The sequence below is a fragment of the Dermacentor variabilis genome, chromosome 1, assembly GCF_050947875.1.
Source record: "Dermacentor variabilis isolate Ectoservices chromosome 1, ASM5094787v1, whole genome shotgun sequence".
NCBI lineage: Eukaryota > Metazoa > Arthropoda > Arachnida > Ixodida > Ixodidae > Dermacentor > Dermacentor variabilis.
The window spans coordinates 261,484,212-261,509,512 of NC_134568.1; the positions used below are offsets into that span (position 1 = coordinate 261,484,212).

A 25,301-nucleotide genomic window follows, 5' to 3' on the forward strand; every position below is an offset into this window, starting at 1 on the left:
GGTGCACAGCAACGGTAAGCTCGCCATGCTGAAGATCTGCATAGCAAGGAGAAGAGGCTAGTTAGGTTGAGCCATCGCTGGCGGACACTGGACGGACACAGTGTAAAACTCAGCGCAACGTAATCATGAACATGCACCAACTAGCCTCTTTCATTACTTAAGAACACTAAGTCAGGTCACAGGATCGCACATGAAGTGAAGGCGCAGAAAAGAACATAAAATCAGATCAAATCAGCTACACAACAGGCGGTGCAAACTGTAATTGGCATTTGCCAAATATATTGCTGGCTCGTTCACTGTTGCACCTCCATATTTTCTCTATTTTTCCCCACGCTTCGGGCTTACCAGGCAGAAAGGCAAGGAAATGCTGATCAGAAAGGAAAAGGTTGACAAGGAGGCGACTATACACCATTTCTTCAAGCACCACTACCACCATTATCGAAAGAAAAGCGTGTCTGTGTATGTGCGTGTGCGTGCGTACACTGGGGTGTGGAGCACCGCAAAAATAAGGAGGACCACGAGGAGATACGAGCACCGAGAAGCAGCCGCCATTCATTCTGTTTGGCCACCTCGTCCTTCATTTTATCCTGCCCTCTCTCAAACCTTTCTTTTTCTCTGATACCAAAGAAATTTAAGAATGGCATAAGTCTCCGAAAAGACGCAAAACTATGGGACAAAAAATAGAAAACGAAGTCCACTGCTTGGCCAACCTTGACCACACCGTACCGCCCTTCACGTCAAGAAAAGGAAAAGGCTGATATGCGAAGCATGAGGCACGGAAACTTCTTCGACAACCTTGTCGTGACCGGGACAACGCCTTCGTAGGCGCTGCCGTCATCGCCGTTCACGTCTCTATGGACGGTCAGTGTAAATGCATGCATGGCCGGTTGCCTATCCCATATTGCTTCCGATTTTTTTGTTCTTTCTTTACATGAGGCCAAGTTTCAGGAAGATTCGTGTTCGCAAAGCACCCAATGAGCTTTGTATTCTGCCTTTTATACCTGCACATATTATAGAGCTAATGTGAAAGTCTGAACAAGTACAAAGATAATCTTGCATGCGTAGATTCAGTCTCTGAGCTGACGAATATTTATTTACCAAAGACTGCCAACAAATTTACGTCTCAGATAATGAAAGTGGCCAACGAATTCCGAGCATGTGTTGAGAAAGCCGAATTTATATTTCAAGTATCACTTGCATGCAGACGAACTGTTTTGGTGGTACGCAGCGGAGTGTTGCGAGAATCTGAAAAGTTTTATCTGTAGGGCTCCAGCCGGACGTATATGCCTGGCGAACGTCCCTGTCATTTTTTTCTGCTTTTGGGCAGTGTCTATTCTCCAGGCGGCCGGGAGTACTTCTGAAACGAATTTCTCCCGACACTCACCTCCTCTTGGCTCTCGGAAGGTTAGGTTAGATCAGGTTAGGGCACACCTGCAGGCTCTTGAGCACACCTGCAGGCAGTTTGTCCCGTGATTTCCGAGCGCCAGGCTGTCCAGGCTGCCGGGAGAATACACGCTGGCCTTTTTAATCTCCACTACTCAGCTTGTGTTAAGTGGTGGCAAATAATCAACGATCCACGTGCCTACTCCAGGCAGTGCTTCTTAAATGGTACTTGTACCACGTGCAGTCAGAGGCGTGCGTCAGAAACGCCCTGGACGTTGCGTACAGCCCCAACACACTCGTCTAGAACGCGGGAATGATACGTGCGGAAGCGTGCGTTTGGCCCGTCTAGTCATGTCTGCTTGTCATGCTGCCTTCTGTACAGCGAAGACAGCTGGCCGCTACGGTGTACGATAGGTCATGCGAAGCCATAGGCGCCAACTACGGGAAGGAGGAGGAGGGGGGGGGGGTGTTCCGGGGCTCGAGCACCCGGCGATGCCGAAGGCTACCATCCCAAACCTAAAGTGTAATTACCAGAGTTTTGTCACCCACATCCTTCGAGGTTTCTTTTGAGTCGCCTCTACCTTTTCACATTTTAATTCATACTTTTGCATTATTTCTGACAATCCTGACAATAGGAGGAAAAGCGCATTAGAAGCACTAGCGGCGGCTGCCTTATACGCATTTTCTTACTTCAACATTGTTTTAAATGTACACTGTAAACACTATGTACACACAGAATATATTTAAGTATATACATAGCAGAAAGCTTGTTATATTTTTGAAAGAGAAGGAGGTAGCCGATTAACAATTATTTCTAACGATATGGCTAGCCTATGCCTAGAGAAAGCATACGTTGCTGTATGTTCACCTCGCTTCAAATTGCTTTGCGTGCTTTTTTGACCCTGAAAAAAACCTGCCGGCTTCAGTGACCTCTTCGGCAGAGTATTTTATCAACTGCGTGTGAAATGCACGTGAATGATATGTGTCTCAGAATTGCTTCTTTTTCCAGTAGGCAACCCTTACGACCTATGAAAGAAAGCTGTTCTAATAATTTACAACATCTATTAGGGATGGAAACATCGCTACTTGCATGCAGAAGTCCTAAATGTATACAGGGTGTCCCAACTATCATGCACAAAGATTTTAAAAAAGAGCAATTGTGTTACTCGAAAAAAAGCCTAGTGCGTATTGTTTCCACTAGAGTGCAGTAGCTCCCCCCCCCCCCCAAATTTTTCGTCACTGAGATTTAATTAGGTAAGTGTAAATAATTATGTAACTGGAGACACACTTTCCTAATTATCAAAGTGTCAACGAGGAATTTGAAGGCACCCCAAATGACATCTAACTGCGGTATTTTAAGCGACTTACTAATGCGTACTAATCAGTTCCTTTATTTATGATAGAGAGACGGGCCCTACGTGAGTGTCTTGAAGGTCCTAAGTATGTTGTGAACTCTGTGCTGTATTTAGAAGCGAGCATGCCAGATTTAGGGTCAAGATTTCAGTTGCTAACGGTAAAAACTTTTCTTAGAGAACACGAGCATGTTCCCGGGACAAGTTACCCGGTGTTTGTCGCACAATTGGCACTATCTTTTTATTCTATGTGACCAAGATACAAGCTCCCCAAAGTTGTGTATACGCAGGGTCTTTTAGCAAGTATGAACGTTAACTTACGATCAGCTCAATGTGTCGCTTCAATAAAAACATGCAATACTTGCAAATTTGATAACGTCCCTTCAAAGAATGCTAAATTCATAGCCAAACAGACACTATAGTCGGACTCTTGAATGAGTATCTGGTAGATTTTCCCTCGCACCATGTCGTGTCCACAGACGCCTCACTAAACGATGAGAAATCAGCAATAGGCATTTGCTCTCAAACACTATCATGGAGCTTTGCTATCCGTCTCCCCTATTACATTCCAATTTATGTGGCTGAATTCATGGCCATATGCTTGGCCGTATACAAAATTCCGAAAAATCTGTCACGCATAATATTGCTCGCAGACTACCTTTCAGTTCTTGTGTCGCTAGAAATAACAAATAATTCACTATTGTACCGATCGCTACACTTTTTTATTCCACATCATGTCAAAGACATTCGGTTTTTGTGGGTACCTGGACATTGTTGACTAGCACTTAATGACATAGCAGACCGCTTGGCAAAGACAGTGCTTGGTGGGCCGGTGAGTTTCTTTATACCCAGCGTTACTCTGCTAGCGGTAACAAGATTTCGAAGGCGACAACAAGTCCTAGATAGAAACAAATGAGCCCCTCCCTGCTGCACCGAATTACAAACATTAAGCGTTCCCTTGGAATGGGTCTTGTCCCTCTCGTCAATGCGAAATTTCCACTACACTATTACAATGTCGAATACCGCAAATAAATCTGTACATGAGTAGGTGTGGGTTCGCAACATAGAACCTTTGTCCATCATGTCGGGATATAGAATCACTGGACCATTTCCTCCTATTTTGCCGAAAATATAATTCCGAAAGAGAGACCTACTTAGAGCAGCCCCCATTGAAAATGGGCCTTCCTCTCTCGGTGATTAACATTTTATCTTTTGGGGCAAGTACCCTTGGGCGAGCCCAAAGGGAAGTGTGTCAGATAGTACATGAGTACGTCATTGCGACTGGAAGACTCTCGTGTTAAGCACATTTTCCACATTATTAACACTGAATTGCGTTATTTTCATAATATAGCATCTTCGTCATAATTGGCATGACCTCTAGCCAAAAAACGGAAACAGAAAATATTTTTATATTTAGTATTAATTAAATATCAATAGTGCAGATCAATAAATTAACAGGAAGCAAGGAGCTCATATTATGTTTCCACTGAGAACAATGGTGAATCTCCCCCTCGTGGGTACGTGCCAAAATTTGAAAGAAGAAGTTAAGCCGGAGGAGGAAATGATCACCTTTGCGATTTTGCCGACAGAAATTCAGGAAGTTGGTCAGGCTGAGTAAGCACCAAGGGGAAGAAAGAAAATGAGCTCGGAAATGAGCACCACAAATAGTGCGAAGAGAAACAGACGTCACAGTCAGAAATACGGCAGGGAAGTCAACGCGGCCGAATCAATCGAAAGCCGCTAAACCCTGTGGAGAGCGCAGGCAAACATTTACAAAGGCGAGTTTGTAGTTTGGAAGTTTCGAGTCAGAGCACGTCCAAGTCTCCGGACGAAGGTGAAAAGAAAGCGACGTTCGGCGCGGAGGACAAAAGCCCGGGAGAAATTACGTTACCCCTCGTTGAGTTCTTTTCGAGGTGTAGACTGCATGATAAGGGAGAGAGCGGCGGTCACGCGTCCCGAAGTGGTCACACCAGGCCGTGCATTAGTAGTGCAATACCAAAAAGGCAGGTGGACAGTACGTAAGGAATCGGGGCTCTGCAGCGAGAGGAATGGACTACGCGCCCTTTGTACTCCCGGGTTGACAAGTTTGACAGGAACTTTCAGACAGCGCCCGCCTGGAGTATACGGCTTAAGGAGACATGTTTCGCACCCCTAATTTTTTTAGAACTTTGTTTTTCACTTTGTAGTTCTTTTTTAAGCAGACAGAGTTCATTTTTTTTTATATACGCTTGCACCGCCAAGTCTAGGTTATTTCTTAGAAACCTGTAGTGGCGCGCTTGAGTATCAGTTTACTTTACGGAAGTGGTCGCGAGATTTTTTTTCTTTAGAAGAAAGACGCGTATTTTAACGGAGACGGTTGTTTAACCACACAATTTAGAAAGTGTTAACACTGTTACCATAAGGTGTGTCTCGCGCAGACAGAAAGAAGCAAAGCGTTGGTGCGTGCGTGGAAGTACTTATAAATGAGCTATAATCTTCGTGTCACTTCAAGCGCGTAATTTACGCAACATTTTTTTTTCATTTGTTCGGGTCCTTTGTGGATAAGAGAAAACGTCAGTGCGTGAATCACAAGAAAGTTGCAGATTTGCGGAGCTTATTCGGAATATGTGGATTGTCCTGAGAGGAAGGCTTTGTCTTCAGGGCCTGTACTTATCTCGCCAGACTTCTGCAAAGAATGCGCTCTCTGGTGTGACGCCAGCAACCGTGGCCTAGGCGTCGTCCTTGCCCAAATTAAACGAAAGCGGTGAAGCGCATCCCGTGCTGTACCTCAGTCGAAAACTGGCACCGCGAGAGGAGGCGTTTAGCACCTCGGATAAAGAGTGTTTGTGCATAGTATGGACCACTCAAAAGCTAGGATGCAACATTCAAGGCACTAAATTCATGGTCGAGGGCGATCACTGTCCTCTTGCATGGCTGAAGCAAATGTCTGAAAGAAACGGAAGGACTGCTGAGATAGTCACATTTGACCGGAATACCACTTCAGGGTCAAGGGTAAGAAAGGGAGCCAGAATAATAACGCAGACGGTCTGAGCCGGGGATTTTGAGCAACGAACTCCGAGTAATCTTTTAGGAACGTGTTTCGTGCGTATCGCTAGCGATGTTATTGAGATTGACAACCTATTTCTGTCTTGCCGAGAGCTGACCACGACAAGAAAGGAAAGAGACAGAGGGAGGGGTAGAACGTTGCAAAGGGATGCGTCCAGCAGGCGTGTCGCTAGGGAACGCCGACCAGTTTGTGTGGGTGTGCCGGTGTAACCCTGAGGCAGCGACCGATCACCGCTTCGGGCAACCTGACATCTGGCCACCCTTACGTCGAATCTCTTGGCAACCGAGGTGTTTGTTACGTCTCAACATGGCCAAAGGCGTTAATTAGACGTTTGCCCAGAGGCAACCCGTACCCATCAATCATCATCGTCATCACCACCATTATCATCATCAGCCTATTTTATGTCCACTGCAGGACGAAGGCCTCTCCCTGCGATATCAAATTACCCCTGTCCTGTGGCAACCGATTCCAACAAGCGCCCGCGAATTTCCTAATGTCATAGCGCCACCTATAGTCTTCTGTCGTCCTGGACTGCGCTTCCCTTCTCTTGGTACCAATTCTGTAACCATAATGGTCTACGCATTAAGCGGCTTTCCCAGATCCATTTTGTTAATCTTAATGTCAATTAAAATATCGACTATATCCGTTTGTTATCTTATCCAAACCGCTCTTTTTCTGTCTCTTAACGTTATGCCTAGCATTATTCGTCCCATCGCTCTTTGCGCGGTCACTAACTTGTTCTTAAGCTTCTTTGTCAGTCTCCAAGTTTCTGCCCCATATGTGCGCACCGCTAAAATGCACTGATTGTACACCTTCCTTTTCAATGATAATGGTAAGCTTCGAGTCAGGAACTGACAATGTCTGCCGTATGCGCTCCAACCCATTTTTATTCTTCTGTAAATTTCGTTCTCATGACTAGGGTCCCCTGCGATTAATTGACCTAGGTAGACCTACTCCTTCACAGATTCTAGAGGCAGACTGGTGATCCTGAACTCTTGTTCCTTTGCCTGGCTATTCATCATTATCTTTGTCTTCTGCATATTAATCTTCAACCCCACTCTTGCACTCTCTCTGTTAAGGTCCTCAATCATTTGTTGTAATTCGTCTGCATTCTTGCTGAATAGAACAATGTCATCGGCAAACCGAAGGTTGCTGAGATATTCGCCGTTGATCCTCACTCCTAAGCCTTCCCAGTTTGATAACTTGAATACTTCTTCCAAGCGCGCAGTGAATAGCATTGGAAAGATTGTCTCTCGTTGTCTGACACCTTTTTTTATAGGTATACTTCCTACTTTTCTTGTGAAGAATTAAGGTAGCTGTGGCATGTCTGCAGATATTTCGCAAGGTATTTACATACGCGTTCTGTACTCCTTGATTACGTAATACCTATATGTCTCCTGGTATCTCTACTGAACCAAATGCCTTTTCGTAATCTATGAAAGCCATATAGAGAGGCTGATTGTACTCTGCGGATTTCTCGATTACCTGATTAAAGACATGGATGTGATCCACTGTAGAGTATCCCTTCCTGAAACCTGCCTGTTCCCTTGGTTGACTGAAGTCCAGTGCTGCCCTTATTCTATTGGAAATTATATTGGTGAATATCTTATATAATACTGGGAGTAAGCTAATGGGCCTACAATTTTTCAATTCTTTAACGTCTCCCTTTTTGTGGATTAGTTTAATGTTTGCATTCTTCCAGTTCTCTGGGATCCTTGAAGTCGATAGACAGTTCGTATAGAGAGCCGCCATTTCTGATTAAATCGACTGTTATTCCATCTTCCCCTGCCGCTCTTCCCCGTTTCATATCCTGCAAGGCCCTTCTAACTTCCATCGCTAGTTATAGGAGTCTCTGCAACCTCTTCATTACTGCTTCGAATGGAGGTATCGTGGCTCCTCTGGACTGTACAGGTCAGTATAGAAATCTTTCGCTGCTTTTGCTATACCTTCGAGATTGCTGATGATATTACCCTGCTTATCTTTCAGTGCATACATCTTGGTTTGTCCTATGCCAAGGTTCCTTCTCGCTGATTTTATGCTGCGCTCATTCTTTACTGCTTCCTCAGTCTTAAGCGGCTACCAAAAATTCAGCGCAGCGTTGACACCGACTACTGACAGGTTCACAAAAGGTACCTTCCCCCCCCCCCCCTCACACACACACTACCTGACAGCCTGACCTAAGGATGAAAAGAGCCAACGTTAAATGCTACCGAAGAACGGCACCGACCTTGGATTACCGGGGTGCTATCCTTCCTCATATTCCATACAATCGGAGGGGGGATGTCTCGGAGGTGCGGGTACTGCGGAGCGTTGCGATAGCATGGGTGTGGTATCGCAGCCGATTCGACGATTGTGATTGGCTGCGATACAGTCCTCAGATTCCCTAGCCGACTCGCCTAGAGAAGACGACGGTGGGGCCGACGTGTCCCGATGTGAACTAGGACGTTTAACATGCTCCTGCATGGAGCGAGTTTCGCAGCTTTCAAGACGACGCCATCCTTTGGGTTCAAGCTATCAATGCCTCGGGTGACCGTCATGCTTGGCCAGAACAAAAGAGATAGCTGGTTGCAGCAAAACGACCTCGCGGTGCCGCCAAGCGTTGGAGAACTACGAAGGCATCAAGCAGCGGTCCTGCCTGAACGGAGTGCAGCTCTGATAGCTGCTTTTGTCCAGCTTCCTTATGCCTGCGGTGAGTCCAACCAGCGCAGTTCTGCGCACGACACTCCGGAGAGCTACCGCTTCGATCCTGCGGCAGGTGTGCCAAGCAATGCCTCGACAGAGAGGTCTGCAGGGTACCTCACCGCAGACGCCGGCTCACCGGGTGTCGCCATAGGCTTCACCCCAGACGGTGGGAAGCGCATGGCGACCACTGCTCCCGCGTCGACCCACCACCGGGTGGCGCATCACACACCGACACCATCGGCTCCACTATAACCTCTAAACACGCAGCAGGTCACCGCTGCTACTTTCACATGGCAGACTCCGCCGTCTGAGCTGCTTCGCCGAAAACGCGGCGACGCTCGGAAGCCGCGTCATCTGGCCGCTGCAGCTGCACCCAGCCACCTGCCCCGCTGTAGCATACGACACCACACCATCAATTCCAGAGACCATGATCACCTTCCATCCTCAGCAGTCGATGACGTGGCCTTCGCGCGCTTCAATGATTAGGCACAGTGAGACACCGGCTCCTTTCGTACTAGACGTTCTAACACTCCCGACTCCGACGGGTCCTCTGACCACGGAAACGAGATACTTCCTGACCCTCCGGTGCCACATCTCCGGTTCTCAGGACAGCCATTGGCCGAAGGCACAGCACTTCGCACCACGCTCAGCGACATCTTGCTCAAAGAAGCCGAAGCAACCAACATAGCTGAAATCATCATAGAAGATCTTCCCGTGCGGCCCAAATCTACCTATCAGACGTGCAAGAGACCACAGGTTTCGGTGCAGACGCAGCTGTACCCTGTTTGGAACCCACCACCTCCCGGTGGGCAACGACAGAGCTCTTGCATCGCCCACGACCCAGTGAGTAGGAATTGCCCTTAGTTCCATCATCATACATGGATGACTCGGCGGCACGCGGCATTTCGCCGATTGCGGGCGATTCGAATGCATTAGCAACGCTGCGAAGATGCACCCGACGAGTGAGCAGACGGTCTCGCTGCTTGCACGACACGTCAGTGCGGCCGGCCGCTCTTCTATGTACAGGATATCATGGTGCGCTTTCTCATCGGCGGCCGTCCCGGAACAACCAATGCCGCCCACCAGAGCCATTTTCGGGAATAACTAATTCCCACAGCCATTTGCGGCAGCGTGGCCGAGTGTAATGAAGTGGCTCTTGGGCGAGGGCGCTGACACGGCGGGCGCGAGGAAAGCAGAGGAAGTCAGAGTAAAGCAGGCGATCGCAGGGACGGTTTCTTATCTTCTGCTTCTCTCCTCTGCAATATATATATATATATATATATATATATATATATATATATATATATATATATATATATATATATATATATATATATATATATATATATAATGGGATTTTTCTTTAAGATCTTCATGTCATCGGCATATAGGACAGGCGCACACACAGACACACGCATAAACATATATATTGTTACGGGGAGGAAAAGGCGTACAATATATTTACAGTTTATATACAGAAGGACGCTTCGAATGTCACTCAAGATGGCTACCGAACCAAGCGAACATGAGTGAGTGAGTGAAGAAACTTTATTGCAGGTCCGGCAAGGACGCGAACTCGTCGCGCACCCGGCTAGTCCCACGTCGGGACCGGCAGGTCTAGCCCACCGGCCCGGTCGCGGGCACGCCGGACGTCCAGGATTTGGTTTTCTAGAGCGGAGCTACGCGAACATCACCGAGTGTCGTCGTCTTCTTTCTCTTGATCTTAATCGCTGACAGCGCCTCGTAGCATGACCCCCAGCGGCGAAGGCACCGTCCCGGTGCTTGGTGGGTCCAAGTGATATGGCGTTAGTCTTGTGACTTAGACAATGTCAGAGGCAGACCACGCCATGGTTACATCGAGAGGTTCGATTTCATATGTCACGTCGGTTACGTTGCACAAGACACGATACGGGCCAGAATATGGGAAAATCAACTTCTCAAAGACCAATACGTCGTGATGGTGTCCAAAGGAGGACCATGTCACCAGGGTTGAAATGGGCATCGCGTTGAAGGGCGTCATAGACACGTCGTTGCTTTTCCTACGAAGCGCTGAGACGCCAGCGGGCAATTTCACGCGCATCTTCCGCTCTAGAGATGACATCACGGGCGTATTCTGACGTCGTGTAAAGAGCAATGGGAAGGAGCGTGTCGAAAGCAAGTGCAGGGTCTCGACCGTGTAAAAAAAAATGGAGTGAAACCTGTGGAATCACGCCGGAACGTATTGTAGGAAGATGTTACAAAAGGGAGGGCGGCGTCCCAGTCCTTACGGTCAGCGGACATGTACATCGGGAGCATGTCTGTGATAGTGCTATTAAGACGCTCTCTTAGCCCATTCGTCTGGGGGTGATACGCCGTTGTAAACTTGTGCTGTGTAGCGCAGGAGTGCAAGATGTCCTCAACAACGTGTGATACAAAGTACTGTCCTCGGTCGCTAAGCAGTTGTCGAGGAGCGCCGTGGTGAAGTATTACATATTCGAGGAGGAAGTCAGCCACGTCGGTTGCACAGCTGCTAGGGAGAGCGCGTGTAATTGCATAACGGGTGGTGTAGTTCGTAGCAACTGCAATCTATTTCTTTCCACTAACCGAGAGAGGAAAAGGGCCAAGGAGGTCAAGACCGACCCTGAACAATGGTTCTGCTGGTATTTCAATGGACTGAAGTCGCCCAGCTCGGAGATCGGCTGGTTTCTTGCGGTGCTGACAGGATTCGCAGGAAGCAACGCAGCAGGAAACAGAACGGTAAATTTCAGGCTGGAAAAAGCAACGTCGAACACGGCCATAGGTCTTTGAAACTCCTAGATACGCCTCGTAGCAATATATATATATATATATATATATATATATATATATATATATATATATATGTATATATATATATATATATATATATATATATATATATATATATATATAGTTCAGAAAGCTGGTCACGCCCCAGCACCCCCCTCACCCCGCCCCCGGAAAAATGAAAACTTCCCGCCTATGTGCGAGGTGATAAAACGCCTTTACTATTGCATATTAGAAACTGTTGAGCTTCACCTGGCGCAGGGCGGTATTGTTTATAGAAGGGGTCCATGAAAGTCAGCTGCAGAGCGAGAAGTACAAGTAGTGGCAATCAGCCCATATTGCGAGGCATGTTCAAGGATCTCGTTCCAGCGGCCACGGTAGAACGTTGTGCTGAGCACGTCGCTCCCGCGCTCTAGACAAATGTGTTGTATACACATAACCACAGCGCTCTAGACAAGTGTACGTCGCGGCAGCGCTCTGTCCTGTCCCATTTTCTGAATAACGAGCCATGGGAACCAGCGTTGGACAAGAGGCACATACGTAAGTTTGAGCCGTCCTGGGAAACTCCCCGGCTTCGGTGGCAGGGGTAATTGGCGCCATCTATGAGGAGGGCGGAGCAGAAAATCCGTTTCCCTTGCATGGCCTTGTAGATTATCGCGCGCCCGCGCGCCAATCCAGGTGGCCGAGCAGTCCCCCCCCCCCGATTCCTCTCCCCTCGCCCTCCCCCATCACTCCCTCGTAACTCCCTCCCCTTCGACTGTCTCCGTGCGCGCCCGGCGGCCCGCCGCCAGCTTAGCCCGCTGCATGACGTTTCATGTTTCGTTATCTGCTGTTATAGGGAAGCGTGCACTGCTGTGCGTTGTCCGGCGTGGGTAGTTTCGTCAGTTTCGTGGTCCTCGATAGCTGTGTGGTTGTGCTCCGCGATGTTTCACCCGTTTCCCGACTCGTACCACTCGTGCATCGTGCACGAATACCTCAAAAACAAGCCCTACAAGGTTGTTCCGGGTGCCTAAAGACAACCAGTTAGCGCGCAGCAATATACCCAAGCACATCAGAAGGCGCATGTACACGAACACAGCCCTGTCCATGTGTGGACTCCGTGAGCCTCCGGATGTCGTTGCGCCTTGATGCCTTGATACCTGTTGCTATGACAACGTAAACAATCGTGTGCGCCGCCATGTTGCTAGAGCATCGCCCTCTTGTTGGGGCCGTAACTGAAGGGGACCTTGGCGCTAGCGTCGAAAGAGCGTCTGATCGAAAACAGCCAATGACAGCCATGCGGAGATTCACCCCTGGGGTTTGAGCGCACAGCTAAAATACGCTGACACCGTCTGATAGGGAGGCAATATCAACAAGTGCGGACACTCCCATAGAGCCCAGTGGCAGAATTGACTGTTGCGCACCAAGCGGCTGGTATTAAAGGGACAGTAAAGTGAAAAATGATTTCTTCTGCATCAGTAAATTACCGTTGTGCAACACCAAAAACACCACTCTTACAACGATAAGACGTTTGGTAATCCAGAAAAAGCGCAAGAACGAAATACGGGTGGCGACGCCTACACAAGTTCCCGCACCTGAGGGCTGTGACGTCTTGGATTTTGATGGCATCGTCTAGGGCCTACTAATTATATATAGCGGCACAGATTGACTACATTGTGTTCTAAAGGAACCAAATATTAAACATGGCAAGTTTCGGGAGCCTTTATTCATCCAACGTGGCCCAAATGCGAAAACATACTTGGAATCCCTGACGTCACGCTGACGTACCGGAGCTGGGGTATCGGCGCGAAATTCAAATACTGATACTTGGACCTTCGTTTTCTCATCTAATAATAAAACTTTTTTTGAAATGACTGCCTGCAGGGATCTCAAACAATGCTTCATTAGTCTAAACTGATTTATTGTTTCGCTTTAGTGTCCCTTTAAATGTTCCGGTTCCGGTTATGGGCGCGCGCGTTTTGAACACTCGCTGGTACGCGTTACGCCGGCTGCGCCGATCGGCGCGGTATTAGTTTTTCCTTCTATTGCTCAACCGCGAGCTGTCTTGGTGAGCAATCGTTCGTTTTTTATTTAGTAAAATAAATATAAGTGCGAGCAATCTTTACAAGCCTCCATCAAATCTTTTCTCTGTGCAACGTGCAATTTCATAAAGTAGACGCAAGACACCTTGTGAAAGGAGGAAATGTTTATTTTGCTCTATATAAATGTTCGTTACGGGCTTTTGGTGAGTTCATCCAATGTTCATCCGAGGTAAACAGCAGTAGTTTCCGTACGAAGCTCCACCGGACGGCATCAGCTGAAAAAGCATGTGTCATTTTGGTATTTAGACGTGATAGGAAAACAGCGTGTAGAGGCGAAACGTGTTAAAGCCGCGAATGGGCGGCAATATAAACAAAAGCAATTCACTTTAACAAACACGCCATAGAAAATACCCAACTAATCCCAAACAATACCAAACATAAAGTATATGACGAAAACATCTCATTTCCAAGCATTCCCCCATTCCCGGTCTTATTTCCTGCACTTTAAGAGCACAAATACACGGCGACTGCACGTTTTCGACACAACTTGGCCTCACACGACGCGATGGTGTGCCACGTACACAGTGGTGGCCACAAAGCAGGCTCCCAGTCAGACCATGATAGACGCTCGCAGAATGAGTTCTACTCGCACTCAAGACAAATGCGTGAGTGCAAAGCCTGTTTTGAGTCGTTCAGAAGACAGAATTTTTGAGTTTCAAGTTTCTGGTTTTTGAGCTCCACGGCGTTCTTTTGCGCGTTCTGTCGGCGCAAGCAACACACTTCCGTGTTAACATTCTTGGAAATCCCTCGCGTTTTAGCGCGAGTACCGAAAGAAAGCATTTCTTGTTGTTGTGGAGGGGAGGAGGGGGTACATAAATAACGCTAGGAACTTGCCCCCGTAAGATGCAGTCAACGCGAAACTGCGTCCCAACGGCCGAAGTGCTTTTCGCTAACTGCGTCACAACGCCGGGTGCGGCCAACGTGCCCAAAAAGTACCCCCCCAAAAGTAAATAAGAGAGAGAGAGAGAGAGAGAGAGAGAGAGAGAGAGAGAGAGAGAGAGAGAGAGAGAGAGAGAGATGCAAATGAGACAAAGGCAGGGAGGTTAACCAGAGTTAGAACCTCCGGTTTGCTACCCTGCACTAGGGGAAGGAAAAGGTGAAGACGAGAAGAAGAGCATGGCAAAAAATAAAAGCATGAAAAAAATGAAAAGGGACGGAATGGGATCATTATAGTCTTTTTAATAGGCGACTGCAACGTAGAAAGGTCAACAAAGCCTTGACCGACTTTCGCTGCTACGACAGTTCATGTCGGCATTCCAAGACTGGCTGTTCTGAAAGTGGCCTGTCGTCAAGGCGTGCCAACGCGGTCGCTAGTGACAGACGGTGCGCGCTGTATCGAGGACACTGGCAAAGTACATGTTCTATTGTCTCCTCGCCGCCGCAGTGACTGCAAGCCGTGCTCTCGTCCATACCGACTCGGAATGCGAGAGATCTTGTGTAAGCGACACCAAGCCACAGTCGGCAAAGTACTGCTGCTTCGAGTCGAGAGAGACCAGATGGGGGTCGAAGACGAAGGGACGGGTCCAGTCGGTGTAGACGTGTGTGCTTCAAGCTTGGTGTGTTCCATAAAGTTCTGATGGCTTCATTTGCAAGCACACGAATTTTCATGGCAGCGTCTGTTCTAGAGAATGGAACAGAGTCTTGCAAGCCCTCCAAATGTGCAGATCGTGCTGCTGTGTCGGCATGTTCATTGCCCATTATGCCACAGTGGCTTGGAAACCACTGTAACGTGATGTCGTGTCCTTGCTCGACGAGGTGGGGAAGCAGCAGTCTGATTTCTAGAACTAGTTGTTCGTGGAGTCCGCGGCGTAAGGCAGAAACCAAACAATGAAGAGCAGCCTTGGAGTCACTGAACACACTCCATTTCTGGTGTAGTTAATCAGAAATTACACGAAGTGCACAAAGAATAGCAGCGAGCTCCGCGGCAGTCGATGTAGTCTGGTGAGATAGTTGAATCCTTATGGTGGAGCTTGTTGCAGGAAAGATCACCGATCCTGCCGACCCATTCACCGTGGTTGAAGCATCAGTATAATACATAGATGATGATGCTCGTTGTATGTCTCGTACATCAGGAGCAGTGAAAGCTTCTTCAGTGCTGGAGACGAGAGTTGGGCTTTTGTTCGTATTCCTGGTACCATTAGTCGAACTTTTGCCTGAGCCAAGCACCATGGGGGAAACGGAACTCTCGCTGGAGCTGTATAACCTGTTGGAACGTATGCACTATAGAGCAGGACTGTTTCACAAAAGGAGGCATGTGGCCGATCCACTGGCAGTGAGGCTAGATGATGGACAGGGGCTCGAGCAAGGTATCTTACGTGTGCTCTGAGCGCTTCCATGACTATATGGGTCTTGGCTGGGCAATCGTGTGCAATCGCAATTGTTTCAGCCGTTGACGAGCACCGCGGCAATCCAAGACACACCCTAAGTGCCTGAGCCTGGACTCTTTCGAGTGTACGGATATTACTTCTGCAGCTGTTGGTCAGCACAAGCAAGCTGTATCGCAAATATCCAAGAAAGAGCGTCCTGTACAGTTGCATCATTGCATGTACTGAAGTACCCCAGACATTTCCCCCAAGAAACTTAAACACATTAGAGATATCCGTCAGGCGCTTCTTTAGGTAGGCCACATGAGGACTCCAGCAAAGGTCACGATCAATGATTACGCTTAAGAATCGGTGCGTCCTGACATAAGGTATGCTTTGACCATCGATAGAGCTTGACGCGGCGCTCTCCCTTTGTAATCCGTTGTCGTCGCCTGGTCCGGATGACATATCTTACCTGTATGCTATGCCACCTTGGTGAACGGGCACGAAGTGCGCTCCTCAATATATATAACGAGTACTGGCAGAACGGCAAAGTTCCTCAAGATTGGAAGATCAGCCGCCTGATACCGCTTCTTAAGCCTGGCAAATCTCCATTAGATATTACTTCATACCGACCAATTGCGCTGGCAAGTTTCGTTGGGGAGGTAATGGAGCGAATGATCCTTACCAGACTTGAGTGGTACCTTGAACATTACGAAATCTACCCAGACGCCTTGACTGGCTTTCGACGTCACCGAAGTTCTATCGACAACGTTATTCATCTAGTAACCTATGTTCAACACCAAAAGACGTGTAAGAGATTATCTGCATATCATATTGACCGCAAATAAAGACGGGGACAGGCGGAAGAGAACATATAAACAACACGGGCGGTATGTGTTCGTTTATGTGTTCTCTTCCGCCTGTCCCCGTCTTTATACGACTTGTAACTACAATTGGTTAGAAATGACTAAAAATGCTCAGTAATGACCAGTAATGACTGAAATGACTTGTAATGACTACTAATGACTACAATATGACCAACATGTCTAACGACGGCTTGTAATGACCACAATTGATTACAAATGACTAAGAATGCTTAGTAGTGAGCAGTAATGACTAAAAGACAGAAGAGAAAGACAGGAGGATGAGTAGGTTTCGCCTTTCACCTCTTGAGAGAGATCTTAAGCGACCCTGTAATTCTTTTTCTTTTGTACATGCGGGCTTCGTCCTTTATATATATATATATATATATATATATATATATATATATATATATATATATATATATATATATATATATATATATATATATATATATATATATATATATATATATATATAGCTTGAACCTCCCCTTGAAGCACTTGAAGCCCACGCTTGACTTGATCTAGATGACGCGTGGCGTAAACGTACTCAAGACGCTCATTGCATTTCCTTCGGCGCGTTCACGTCAGGCGTTATTTTGATCTGGTCAAGCAAGGGCTTCAAGTTAAGGCGCATTTCTGAATACGGCGGTAAGAGCTTTACCGAACGTGAGCAGTTGTACCGTTATCCCTTTACAAGCCAGCGCAGCGAGAAAATGCAGCGTGGGGGCTCCTATATGGAAAGGCACTACCACAATTTTCGGTACACCTGGAATAAGCAGCTGCGTAGGCGCGCGCTTTCGGCGCCCGGCAGCAAGTGCCTCACGTCGCTCGATGAGTGCAACAGTCAGCGTGCATGCTGAGTCTCGCTTTCGAAGCTGATACATAGTCCATCAAAGAACTCACCGCCTCATAGTTATAGAGGCTCCCAAATATTGCGGTGCAATCCAAATCAAGCGCAGTTATCCGGGGCCCTTGCTAGGAAGTAAACGACAGAAGCCAGACAGCAGTTTCTTTAGCACTGAAGGAACTGTGGATATAGTGAGGTGGAGAGACCTTGGCGACATTGTTTCTCTGTGTTCTACAGCAAATAAATAAATAAATAAATAAATAAATAAATAAATAAATAAATAACATGAATGTAATCATAATAATAAAGATAATGATGCTGCGAGGGAGATTTCACAAGACATTGCGTCTGCCCACGCCACCGGGGCTTTCTTTAACGTGCACCTAAATTTGTTAGAATACGAGAATTTTTGCACTTGTCACAATCGAACTATGGCCGCTGCGGCTGGGCATCGAACGCATGACCTTGCGTCCAGCAGCAGAACCCCATCTACAAGGCCACTGTGAGGGGTAAAAAACGCTGTTGGTTGGCGTCTCGAAAAAACTACATCCGTGAAATGCAACGTGTTCCCTTGGGAAGAATGACGGGATGCTGTAACTCAACTGTTTTGAGAGCAATATATTAACGAACGTCTTCCATACTGCTTTTGTGAGTGTGCTCCATATTTTTCACTGATGTGTTTATGTTTTTCCGACTGCAACCGCTAAAATTAGTCAGAACACTCTTACTAATGTCCTATCGAAGTGCTTTAAATCATATTATAGTAGCGTCAATTGAAAGAGTGCTCTTTTTAAAGTGCATGTTCCTCACTTCGTGTGTCAGAAACCGCAATATCATACCGCGCAATCACTACGCAGGAGAATATACCGTCTGTACCAGATACCGGTGCCGCCGGTAGCCCATGAAGGCTGCTGCACGGCTGGGCGTAATGCCTTGTGGCAGAGTAGCAGTCACCAGTGCACGTTCCTCTTTTGGATGCCCTTGCATGCGATGTAGCGGCCACTGCAAGAGGCGGCGGAGCAGCAGCTGGTCTAGATCGCCAGGTTAATCGCCCCTGTAGCTGCCACTACCAACGCCACTTCCAGCCCTCCAACTACAGTCGCTCAGTGAGCGACTGCAGTTTCTATGTGCACCTCCGGACAAGGATACACTCTCAGTGTTTTCTCTTTTCTTTCTTTTCATCCCGTAACCCCCTTTCCACTGCGTAGGGTAGAAATCCGTACGTGCGTCTGGTTGACCTCCCAGCCTTTCCCTCACTTTTTTTCCATCACTCCCTCCCTTCACTGCCGTGACCACCACCGCCTGGTTTCTCTACTTACCAGATCAGGTCGGTGCTGGCGACTGTAGCGTCGCCGCAAAACCTGAAACACGCTCCGGTAGGTCGCAGTGGGTTGCCCTTCTTCGCGACAGACAGTAGATAAGATTACATAGGAGTTCGGGTAAAGAGGCAGGAGCTAGCCTTCGTCTGACGACACCATTTCTCATGTCGTTGCTGCAAGTACAAATTCAACTATACAGTCGTCATACCACAAGACAGCCAAGGCACTCTTGAATTTTTTAGCGCTCGAGTGGCCTATTAGAGAAACTCTAGTTCTCATGGACGTTCCCAACGTCCTTTATTTTTCATGCATATGCGTTTTCTCTCCGCTATTCCTTCCGTCTTTCAATTTCCCTTACCCTTCCCCCAATGCAGGATAGCAAACCAGAATCCTCTCCGGGTAACCTCCTTGCTTTTCCCAGCACGTTTATCCTTCTCCCTCAACGCGCTAGCGCTAAGAAATGTCGAGACTTATTCGCTACGAATGGGTAGACACAGGGAGTCCACAGGGAATGCAGGGTCTCGGGCTGCATAACAAGATTGACCAGAGTAGTAATGTGGGCTTGTTGGAGTGGGATCTTGATCTGAGTTTTTTAGCGCGAGTAAGACTGGAAGTTATTGGAAGTTAGGGCCGTGTGTGTCCTGTGTGTCTTCTTGTATCCAGTCTTGTTAGCGCTAAAAAACTCAGATCCAGATGCATAACAAGGCCCTCTCGAGGCCATTGGCAGGTCTCGGCTACAAAATAGTTATCCACAACTTCTCCACGCTGCAGTCTGTAACACGATTCGCCTGTGCTGGGAACAGGGCGAGTAGCTTGACATCACGCGAGAGGTACCTGCTTCCGGTTGGCTGATCACGCATTCTAGACGAGGAGGCCGCGCAATCAGCTTTATCTGAAATGCGAATCGTGTAGTCAAACGCAGTGCCCAGCGTAGTCGACGAAAAAGTTTCTACATTTTGTTGCAAAATTCCGTTAAGTAGACACTCATGTACGATGCACGATATTGATCTTTTTCACTCCTTCACCGAAAAACTTCATCGATGAAAGGTTCATAAAAAAATCCCGCAGGGTATTTCTTACACCACGTATCAATAACAATGCATTGTGCTGTTTCATGCATCTATGAACACTGCCACTTCAGAGTCCAAGTTTGTCCTCGCGCAAGAAGATGTGTCTGTCCAGTTGTCTCTCTCATCCCGTCTTGTTTTCGTTCTCAGTTGTAGCTATGAGCATGTATACACTGCTAGCCCAGCAGTCCATTTCACTAAATATGTCACACGATGTTTACCGAGTTCCGCTCACTGTCCGCCATACAGACTTATCTCCTTTTTATGCACTCGGAAACGTTATATACATGTTTTTAGGGTGTCCTGAAAGAACAACATCAGTCACCAAGTTTACATTTAGAGGAAATGGGGCTTTAGGGCGTTAAGAACGTTAAGGAAAAAATAAAACTTGCTAAATTCTTGTTTTCTACTTGTTTATAGAGGCAGTATTCGAAACGCTTACAAAGTTTATCCGCTGCCCTGGGAGAACCAAGAAATCGCAGCGATTATACGTATATTCACAGAAAATAGGAGAGCCATGCTATGGATGACCATTACAGAAAGTTTGAACTGTGTAGGTTATTTACTGCCTCTGCAGTAAATTACTTGCAAGCGTCAGAGCTTTACAAGCGTCTCTTATGGACCACGCAGGAAGGTTACCTACTAGCCCGAAAGAAGTCGACATGCCGCAAAGACACTATATATTTCAAGGAAATAGGAGGCCTTCAATGCGTGATGTGCACTGTTTCTCAATCTCTAGGGAGAACTGCCCATGACACCGAGTTCACATTCAGTGAAAGTAACAGTCGTGTTAGCGGGAATTAGTGGTGGAAAGTTTAAATTTTTTGGCTTAGTTATGAGTTTTGTAAATAATTACTGAAGCCTGTTTTATTTTTCCGTATTTTGATGCATCCCACGAGGTTGATAGTGAGTTTCCCCTGTGTCATCTGTGTACTAAACGAGCCACCTTGTTCGTATTTGCTGAAAATTAGGGGCATATGGTATGCGTGGTGTGCAGGCGAAGTTCAAATTGTGTGGGTTAATTATGCCCTTTGCAGTACGCTGCGCATGGAAGAGCTCTGGAACATAAGTGCCTTTTAAGAATCTGCGCAGAATTTAGCGTGCTGTCCTCGAAGATCTATCACTGCCACTGAGATCAAGTTTGGTGAACATGTGGGGAACATCATGGCCTACGGGCATGCGAAGTTAAACATCTGTGAATAAAGTCAGGCTTTTGCAAGAGATTCCTTGAGAAAGTGCTCGAAAGCGTTATACGGCCATTAAACGCCATGTTTCGCAGTGCAGCGAGAGAAGTTTACGTCACAATGAGTTAATGTGTTGAAAATGGGGAACATGTTAAGTGTGATCTGTGATGAAATTTTGACGTTTCTGGATTAATTATGAGCTCGTATATAATACTGAACCCTCGTATTTCCTTTTCAAATTTTAAGTGTTATAGGAGGCGCCCGCAGTTTCCTTAGTGAACGCAACGAGCCACCTTCTTTAAATTTCGTGGAAATAGAGGGAAGATCATGAACGATCTGTCAAAATTGAACGTGGGTGGGCTTATTAGAGCGTATACAGCAAATTACCTTATGCAAGCCCTCCATAACAATGTAATTTCGTTTTAAGAATCGACGTACAATTTAGCTTGCTGTACTGCAAAAACAACAAGATGTCAGCGAGATCAAATTTCATGAAAATGGACGAAGAATACGGGGATTATGCGCATGCGAAGGTAAAGATGCGTGAGTGAAGTACGGCCTTGGCTAACTATATTGTCCAAGTTTGAAAGCGTCATATGCGAGCAATGGTTTAAAGTGTGTCGTTGAATTATGCGGGCCACTGAAGTTGGTAATGCAACTGATCCAAAAAAACATTTTCGTCGGAACTTGAGCTGCGATTCTGGAAAGTCGCACAAGCTTGGTTTTCTTTTTTGCGGCATCAAGAACTTTAACTTACTCTTTGTTAAAATTAATTTTTTATTCTTTGCATTTTTGCGATGGCTACGCACCTTAGTTCAAATATCATACATTCGTTGAGTGCTCTTACTACGTGTTACTTATTTGGATTCTCTCTCTCTCTCTCTCTCTCTCTCTCTCTCTCTCTCTCTCTATATATATATATATATATATATATATATATATATATATATATATATATATATATATATATATATATATATATATATATATGTATATTAGATGTCAATTGTGTGCTCGTCTCTCTCTCTCTCTACGTCTATATTGCGCTCTCTCTTTTTTATCCTATGATTTCTCCCCACCACCACCCCCTGCAGGGTAGCTAATCAGAACTACTTTTTGGTTAACCTTCCTACCTTTCTAGCATCCTTTCTATCTCTCTTATGGCATCAGGAAGTATCTCTAAATGTGCGTTAGTTGCGACTGCTCCCTTTTGCGAAATTGTAGTACGTGTTCTCTTAGAACTCGGCGCATTCTTTCATTTCCTTTACAAAAATAAACACTTAATGCATGCTTAGTTGAGGTTTAAATGAGGCATATGTATTTGTTACAGGGAAATGTCGACAACGAGCAACTTCAGCGGAGTACCCACGTACAAAATTTTTGAGACATGCTTATTTTACTCTATTAGAAAGCTGCCGACCCTGCAACGACACTATGGTGCCAGAATTCCTCGAACGCGCAACAAATCACTAACTATATCCTATATTAAGCTGATCCGCTAAAAAACTGGCAATAAATGGAGCGTGGCTTCTTGCCGCAGGGTTTGTTTACACGGGCTCCTCTAACGTCACGAAAATAACATTGCAAAAACGCATTTGATAGCCTCACAGGGCGCTACGAAGCCGTGAGAATCTACAAATTCTGCATTAAACAGGGTGTGTTCTTTTTTTCTTTTAGCGGCGCCAAATTTTTTAAATATTGCCTACGGCAGATAGCACGATTCTAACTCTGGGTCTAAATTACTCGTTGAGGCGGCCATTACTTCAACGAGAAATCAAAATGTTCAATTGAATAAATAAAGTAATTACGCTAATTAATTTTCTATTAATTACATTACGCCACTTATGTAAATATACGAATTACAGCGGCTGAGTTGACACGACGTATCCACTTGGAACGAAGTCTATGGACATAACCAGTTCCGAGATATTAATTTTCAAAGTATCCATCGAAATGCATTGGTGTACCAGTTGCTTTTGTGCTTCAGTGCATAAAACAGCGCTTTCTTAAGAAACCCGCTTGGCTGCGACGGAGAGCGACGACGTTACTGGCGCAGCCAATCGCGCACCTCTCTATCGCTTTTTTTTTTCGTGCATTAGCACGGGGTTGCGCCGGAGGAATTCTCGGCGTACAGGCGACAGACGCACGGACGGACGAATCGGCTAGCCATATACAGCTTCGCTGTAAGACATCGTGATCGAGCTAGTGCCTTATCTGCCGCGCCTCGGCCGAAGTAACACGTCGCATTTGGTGTTAGTTCGAAACAAGCTGTGACAGCTGCTGCCTTAGCGTAGATAAAGTGCTCTGATGGTTCTTTCTTTTTGCCACAAGACCTATCACCCCAAAAGCGAATTGACAACGTCAGTGCAAATATTTAAAGGTGCGTTTCGTTCCGTCCCAGTCGCCATGTCTTTCTCCAATGAGCAGAAGGTAAAAATGATCCTTGCCTTGGGAGCTGCAAATGACAACAAGAGGGAGGCCACTAATATATAACAGTCACGGAAGTGTGGCGTTAGACCAAACACGTCGACTATCATCAGAAATGATGAAAACCTGAGACAAACCGGCAGCTTCAAAAAACAGCGGCGTAGGACTCCATCTTTGAGTCCTAGCCTACGTTCGAGCATTTATGGCCTCAAACCCTCATGCTAGCGTGCGGGTACGTGGCCGCCCAGGTACCAATTTCCAAGTGATCAGTTTGGAGGATTCTGAACGGCGGCCTTTCACCCGTACCACTTTAACCAGAACCAATGCTTGGAAGATAGGGGCCTGTAGAATCGTCTAGATTTCTCGAATTGGGTCCTCACAAAAACCGATGAGCCACTGGACTTTTTTAGCAACATCATGTGCACAGATGAATCCAGTTTTCACAGAAACGCCCAGGTAAATTTGCATGTTTATGAGTTCCTTCCACCCACACTGAACCTAATTTTAACAAAATAACTAAAAATTTTTCTTTTTTTAATGAGCACTTTTGAGGACGAGAAAACGGCTCTATGTTTGCCCTCTTTCCTTGTGAAGCAGAGCAAAAAGATTCTGTGCGCCTCTGAGACAAGCTACAACTACAATACGGACATTTTCTTGAAGAGGAAATGGGCTTCTATACGCGAGCACTAGAGCACGCAAATGCATGCAAGAATTGACACAACGGCGTTATAGAAAAAAAAATGCACCTACATTTTCTTTTGTTGCACTTTTACAAAAAGTAAAACACGATAAAGCGCGGCGAAACCTCGTCCAGTGTGACGTGAATAAGGTACAATCCAGGTCACTTCGGCATAGCGCGGCCTCCGAAGGCCAGAGGTCTCAACGGGCTGTTGGGGCACGCGCTTCTGCAGTAAAACTGGGAGTCTATTTTGAAAAAAAAAAGGCTCGTCTTAAACTTAGAAAGCGCCAAAGTTACACCTAGCAAAACGGAAAGCGAAACGGCCAGCGAGATATTCTGGGAAGTCAGGTGACGAGCTGGCGTTGTCAGGTCTCCCTTTCATTGTAGAACTTTTCCTTCTCGCTCCTTGGCTCGCGCTGCTACGCGCGCACCGTGGGGTGAAGGGAGGTGGGCGGCATCAGTCGAGCGAGCTGCGCGCGGAGCGAGGCATCGCAGCGGTGCGGCGAGCATGGCGTCCGGCGGCATCGCGCGACGTTGCCTTGTGCTCGCGGCTGTGTCCTGCTGCAGCCTGGGCGCCGCCTTAGCGCTCGTCGTGTTCGGAAACGGGGTGAGCAGCAGCCGTGTGTGCAGTCACGGGCGACACGATTGCCCTCTTGTCGCCAGAGTTGCGACAGTGTCGCTTGTGCGCCCCCTCCGGGTGTGTTTTGTCACCGCGCATCGGGCGCGTGTTGCAGGCACCCGGACGCAAATGCCGCAGATGGGCCAATGACGCCTCGCGCACGGGCCCTCGCGATGAGCCCTTGATTGGAGTTGACGGAGCCCGCGCGTTAAACGGGGCTGAGTAAAAGAGCGGCATGTTTGGCCTACAGGAGAGACGCACGTGCTCGCCTCCTGTGACGTGTTTCCTCCTGCCCGAAGGCGCTGTGCGATGGACGTGCGTTGCCGTCAAGCACGGACTTTCTCGCCAGAAGTCTTGTCGGGGGGAATATTACCCTCTTAATGCTTTCGCGATTATGGCCTAGAACCAGGCGCTCGCCAAGATTATACCTTTAGCCGCATTACGGTGCGACTGTAGGTGCTATTTCATTCTTGTTATACTTATTTGCCAGCATTCTGAATGAGCGCTTTCACACGCCTTCGCAAAGGTCGGCTTCGACTGACGACGTATAGCGGAGAAAGTTTTTAAGCTGCAGAAAAAGGTGAATGGCAGACCATGTTTCGGACTTAAGTAACGTCACATAATTCACTTATTGCACCAGTGCACGGTTACGTTGACTA

General features: G+C 47.0%; 1 protein-coding gene across 2 annotated transcripts in view; it reads left to right on the forward strand.

Annotated features, from left to right (window-relative positions):
• Positions 1-24,480: 24,480 nt before the first annotated feature.
• The window catches only part of LOC142563689 (uncharacterized), an 83,326-nt gene continuing 82,505 nt past the window's right edge, over positions 24,481-25,301 (forward strand). For both annotated transcript variants that reach the window (XM_075674295.1, XM_075674288.1), the window contains exon 1: positions 24,481-24,630. In XM_075674295.1, the coding sequence (XP_075530410.1) occupies positions 24,532-24,630 (99 nt within the window). In that variant the 5' untranslated portion in view covers positions 24,481-24,531. The remainder of the gene's footprint in view (positions 24,631-25,301) is intronic.